We start from the raw sequence: 6,456 nt of genomic DNA on the forward strand, positions 1-6,456 counted from the left end.
AGCTTTTCAGCTCGTTGTGCACCACTATCTCAGGTTGCTTGTATTGCAGTCACACATTTGTAAGCTTGTTGGAGCCAAAATACATCAACATCATGTTTTTTCTATTAGTTATTTGGTTTACTAGACGATAAGTAACATAATTCAGTTGTCTCTAGACAAGGAGTGAGTGCTGTTGCATCCAAATCTACTGGATATACATAAAAACGTTTAGATGCTTTATAAGAAAAGCAAATGATATTTTTTGATCTTTCTGACAGGACCTGTATCTCATGCACTTCATGATAAAGTTTCTTGCAGATCCTTGCTTGACATTTGTATGTATTTGTCACCTGAGTCTTACATTACAAGCTAGAAAAATAAGAGGAAAAAATTGTAGTTCCTCTTGCTGGATTACAAGGGGCTGGATGTGCAAATACTGATATATAAGTTATGAGGATATTGAGATGGAAATGAGGCAAAACTTGAAAGAAACGTTTTAAATATTTGAAAAGTGTTGGAACTTCTACAATAATGTTATTGGTAGTGATTAGTGAACTGGAAGGACTAGATCGCTTCCCCCAGAGGCCAAGGATAGACCTGTTAAGCAAGTGGTCTGTGTCTAGGAAGTGAAGGGATTTTGCAGACATTCAACTTAGTAAGGAATGAACTTGCAACTTTGCTATGATGGGCATTTTGATTCAAAGGAATTGAAAGAAAAAAGAAGAGTTAATGCGAGAGAAATTTGAAGAGAATGAAGATACAAGAACAGATTCCTCTTCCTGGTTTTGCATAGGAGTTTGCAGAGTACCACAGAACTGCAATTTTTTGGTTGTGCTTCCTATATATGATATGTTGTGGAGGCTTCTATGATGCTTCAAGGAACTCAACAAAGCAGGTTTCATGTTCAGTAGATCTTTTGTTTAAAATATTTCTTTTATAAACACAATTCAGGTAGAGGCAAAATCCTATCCTATATATATTGACTCTAGCTGAAAGAGTGGGTGACCTCTGTGCTGGTGCTTGTGGAAGGAATAATATGATGTTATTGAACAAGAACGCTCCTGTTCATTCAGGCTTTCATCGCATTCTGCACCTTCTCTCAGAGTGGAAGGTATTTTGTAGCAGCAAAAATCTATCCAATTGTGAGGAAGTTATGAGATTGGTTGTCCACTCTCCCTAGCTGTTCCCTGCTTTCATTTTCCCTTCTGCTGAGGATTGTTGTAACTTGTGCAACTTTGGTACTTTTCTATTTCATATCCTGAATAAAAGTTGGTGTTATTAGTCACTTCGTTACACTCTCAAAAAACGAAATATAAACATAAACATAATTATAATAAAAAAGTGGTAACCTTGTCAGAAATTTGGGATGGTCAAAAAAAGTTTGCTTGTTAATTAGGTGGTGGCCCAAGGATCGCCATTATAAGATGTGAAGCAATTAAGAATTCTATCATTCTTAGCTGAAGGTTACCAACTATCCATCTGAAGGAAAAACGTTTAAGGACAAGACAGTGAGATGGATATGTGTTGCAGATATGAAGTCAGCCATAAATAATGGTTTACAACACATAGCTAAGCTATCATTTAGATTGTTTAGTCAGTTATCTTGAGAGAGAACAAAGTTACTATGCAAATTAGAAGTAGTATAAGCTACATTTGAGGTACGAGAAGGAACCTGTCAAGAATAGTCGTCTCCCTGCACGCGAATATCTTCTCTTGCAGCAGTGAAAGGATTGCTGGGTGATATCACCAAAGTGGCAACCTAAATTTCATTGACATTTTGGAACCAACAAGCATAAAGATGCCAAGCGAAGTGATGCAGTTTTCCCCTTGGTAATTCCTTTATAAACACACAGAATGGTGTCTTCGCCATATTTTTATGTAACATGAATTTTTTTTCTTTTCCTGTGAATACAGCTTTTTTCTTCCTTTGTTTCCTGGTATGCTATTGAATTCATATTCTCAGTGATATCATAGAGTGCACAGGTTCTATAACTTTACCACTTGGAGATTAGTATATCGACACTGTATTTGGCTGTCTCTATTGCAGATGGCTTCTTTTCCAACTGCTGAACTCTGCGACACAAAACCCATCCCTTCTGTCAAAGGGGGAGCTGCGAGTTGTTCCGCCAATCTTCCAAATATATGGGCAACGGCGAGCATTCTTTGGCCCCATTGTCGCTCTCAAGGTGTTCGAGGACAATGTCTTGGTCAGGGAAGTTCTTGAGAACCCTGGGGATGGCAGGGTTTTAGTTGTAGATGGTGGAGGGAGTAGGAGATGTTCCTTAGTTGGAGGGAACCTGGGATTGTTGGCCCCCAACATGGGCTGGGCTGGTGTCCTTGTGAACGGTTGCATCAGAGATGTTGATGAAATCAATGGCTGTGACATTGGAGTTGGAGCCTTGGGTTCCAACCCCCTGAAATCTAATAAGAAAGGGCTTGGTGAGAAGCACGAGTCCGCGAACATTGGGGGTATGATGATCCAAGAAGGAGAATGGCTATATGCTGATAGTGATGGCATCCTCATTTCTAAGATGGAGTTATCTGTGTGACTACTACTGTGGTTCAAGCAAATCAAATTTACCCTTAATAAGAACCAATTGTTCACATGCTCTTATGCACAAAGAACATAGTGTACTGTGTTTATTGGAGGCATCTCATAAGGGCATTATTATTTTTACCTGGTAGATGTTAGAATATTTGCATATATATGCTGATGATCCGTTCTGCAACTAGGAATATAGAAGTAAGTTCTTTGCTGGAAGAAAGATATTACTGAATACATAAGAATATGTAGATGAGACGATGCTCTAAACAAGGAAATAGAAGCTGGAAGCTTTTCTGGGGTTTTATGAGGCAGAGAATGGGTTCCTTATTTATCCTTTCCGGTATTTTAGTGAGAGAGTATTAGATTAGTGCTTAGAGGAGCATGTCTTGGTCCCATGATGCCAACCGATATCAAATCAGGCATGACTTCTTTCTTCTTCATTTATCTTTTTATTCTTGAGGACTAACCTCAATATTCTTATATTTTACTTAAATTTTCTTCTCTTCCTCACACTTTCTTCTTGAAGGTTTGGGAGAAGCCAATTGGCTTCTTTCTCATAAAATAGACAAAACTAGTTTCTGAAATGGGGTTTTATTTTTACATGCTAGTTTATTTAATGGGTTACATGGGCTCTGTTATCCCATTTGTTTATTAGGTGGATCAGCTTTTTAAGATATTACTCCTTTACTGAATAGGTCAGGTTGACATTAAGTACCTCTCTCTCTCAACCTCACAGAAACGCTGACTCAATCAGGGCTATTGCAATAGAGGAGTGTTTGATTGGGAGGAGTAGAGGTGTGAAATCAGAATTGAAATGGGTGATTTTCATTCTAACCATTTGGTTGAAAGGAGTCTCATTTCGATTCCGATTCCGAGGTGGAATGGGAATGGATCAATCTATATAAAACTCAATCCCTACTCTCCTTTATGGATTCAATTTTTCATTCCGATTTCGATTCTGATTTCGATTCTGATCATGAACCAAACGTTTCGGGAGATTTGGCCATTCCGATTCCGATTCCAAGTTATTCGAATTTTTATTCCTATTCTGATTTCAGTTACGAACCAATTGCCCCCTAAGTTGATATGGACACAAGCAAAAATGATGGAACTTTAGAAAACTAAATGTGGGGGTTGTGGTGGGGTTGGGCAAGTTGTGTTATTGCATGCGTACAGAGCAACTTGCAAAAGCCATACAAACAAAACTTGTCTACTAACTGTGGCTGGTTTTGTGAGTGCTTGTTCATGATTAATCTTTATCCTTTTTATAGACCACGGAAATATTTTGAGATTTCTAAGGTTGCTTTTGGTGCATCGCTAGGCAATCTTAGAAGATAATATAGATTGCTTTCAAGATAGATTATCGTCATTAAATTATCTATAATATTGATTATTATGTTTGGTACACGTAGTTAATATTGTAGTAAAATTACTGGATAGATTATCAGTAATGTAAAATTAAATTTTTAAAATACCTCCATAAAATTGTATGGAATTTTGAATTACTGAAAAAAAGTTTGATTTTATTTTTTACATTTAAAATAATATTCTTAAAATATACCTGATGGGAGGAGGGGGCAACGGCTAGGTCGTTGAAAGAAGGGGTGGCGGTGATAGAGATGAGAGAAGAGAGGTCGATGTCGGCATAGAAGTGGGGGCCATGGATGGAGATGACAAGGGCATAAGGAGAGACGAGGTGTCAAGGACAATGAGGGCATGAGGGAGTTCGGAGAAGAAAAGAAGGATGAGAGCCATCGGAGGAGGAGGTGAAGGGGTAGATTTTATGTGATTTTTTTTTAAAAATAATTTTATCTAAAATTTTTTATAATATTATCAAACAAGTGATAATCTGAATAGCCACCTCTCCTCAAGACAATCTGAATTATCAAGACAATCTAAATTATCATCCAAAAATCATGCCAAACATAGTAATTTGATGGGTCCATTTTAAATTGCTGACAATCTAGATAGATTGCCAACTATCAAACACAACCTAATAGATTCTTGCTTCCTTAGACGAGGGCGATCGTAATGAAGCCTACTATACTCCACTAGTCAATTGGAAAAGCTGAATTTTAACTAAGATAATTGGTAATTTCATAGTCTGAGCTCTTCTTCTTCTTCTATTTTTTTCGGAGGATATGTTGGGGTGGGTGGTGGATTTGTGTTGGCTGCATTCCGTTCAAGAATAAAAAAAAAATGAGTATGGTATACAAGTTACACCTGTTTACGGTTAGCTGCAACTTCTTATTCATGTGTGGCATAATTTGAATGAATTGTTTTAGTTGCAAGTTTTATAACAAGATTTGCTTTTTTAAGACGTGTGGCATAATTTGAATGAATTGTTTTAGTTGCAAGTTTTATAACAAGATTTGTTTTTTTAGAATAAGATCGATGAAGGGCATGTTTAATTTTGATAAATATAATTCAATTTAGTTTTTTTTTATAAAAATATTAAAAATCACCTAATGCCCTCCAAATAAGAGTGATAATTTTTTTTGAAATAATAATTACCTAATCCCTCTTATATCTAGTGACTTGTTCTTGCAAAATGGAATGGATAGATGTATGTTCGTCTTTGTCATTTGTCTTCTTCTCTAATTTCTTTTTAAAAAATAGGGGGCTAAATTTGATACACCTTTGTCATAAAAAAGGTTTTCAATGCTTAAATAGCCCAAATAGAAATAACCAATGTCTTTCATCCAAATAACTAACAATAAAATAACTAGGAGTAAAAAACATCCGTGCTACGATTCAGAAATTTAAAAAAAAAAAATCACATCACAACTGTAATGGAGAGCAAAAAAAAAAAAAAATCACATCACAACTGTAATAGAGAGCGGAGAGGTACCCACTTGCTGTCAAGAGAGAACGACCTTGGATACAATATTAGAAACAGAGGATGAGGAGCGATTTTGTTTATCAAAAAAAGTTTTATTTTATTCATTGCTTAAAAGAAGGGGCTCACGTAAATTGGAACGTTTATAATAGTTCCCTTGGAATATTTGCATGTATTATATGAATGTATTACTATTTCCCTTTCTTGTGATATAACTTCACATTTATTCGAAAATTTCAGTAATATATCTTCAAATTTATGAACTGGGGGTAGCTCAGGTAGCATCCCCTTTCTTGTTTGCAAGGGGTTAGGGGCTTGAGTCCCTTGAGAGCCATTATCCATTTAAGAGGAAAGATCTTTAAGTTTTTCCTTGAAATTATTATTCTTACAAACGTACTGGTCACCAAAGGTGACAGTTCCATATTGTAATCCGGTCCACAAATTTACATAATTTCTTTAGTTTGTTTGTTATACTGTACTCTTTTGTCTCTTTTCAACTTTTTTTTTTTTTGGTACGATCTCTTTTCACTTTTTTGCTAGTGTAGAAGGCATCAAGCAAAAATGCTGGTTGGCCCTTACCGAAAAAAAAAAAAGGCTGGTTGGACACTACACGATGAGGGAGAGGGGGTAAAGGAAAAGGCCTCCTCTACATTTGTTTTTCTACCTTGAATATCTCAAAAGATACAGAAAATTTCTGATGGATTATATTACGGGGGTACACCTCGACTGCTTGTATAAAAAATAAAGGAAAGATTTTATCTGGTGCTACTTTTATTTTTTTTATTTTTAATAAAAAATAGAATCCAATATAGAAAATATATTGATTATCTTATTTATATTTTATTTTTAAAAAATAATTTTTATTATTTCTGAAAAAAATAAAAGTAAAAAATTTTCACTTCTAATTGTTTTAAAAGTAGTTGTCACCTATCTCCGTCTAAACTCTTTTCTTCTATCCAATCTTTTTCTCAATCTCGACGTCTCTAGAAATGGAATAGATAGGGTATCTATAAAACTTATCCTATCCATATCCGAATCCACTTAAAATCCTCCCATCCAAATTCATCCCAAAGATTTGCCCAAATTTTTAGGT

The 6,456-nt window shown here is 35.6% G+C and overlaps 1 protein-coding gene across 1 annotated transcript; it reads left to right on the forward strand.

Moving 5' to 3' along the window:
• Positions 1-2,026: 2,026 nt before the first annotated feature.
• On the forward strand, positions 2,027-2,665 carry LOC105050536 (putative 4-hydroxy-4-methyl-2-oxoglutarate aldolase 3). The gene is given in 2 exon segments (XM_019852278.3): positions 2,027-2,062; positions 2,064-2,665. Coding segments are annotated over 2 exon segments (501 nt in total). The 3' UTR covers positions 2,529-2,665.
• Positions 2,666-6,456: the final 3,791 nt, after the last annotated feature.

Source organism: Elaeis guineensis, chromosome 8 (assembly GCF_000442705.2).
Source record: "Elaeis guineensis isolate ETL-2024a chromosome 8, EG11, whole genome shotgun sequence".
NCBI classification, from domain to species: domain Eukaryota; kingdom Viridiplantae; phylum Streptophyta; class Magnoliopsida; order Arecales; family Arecaceae; genus Elaeis; species Elaeis guineensis.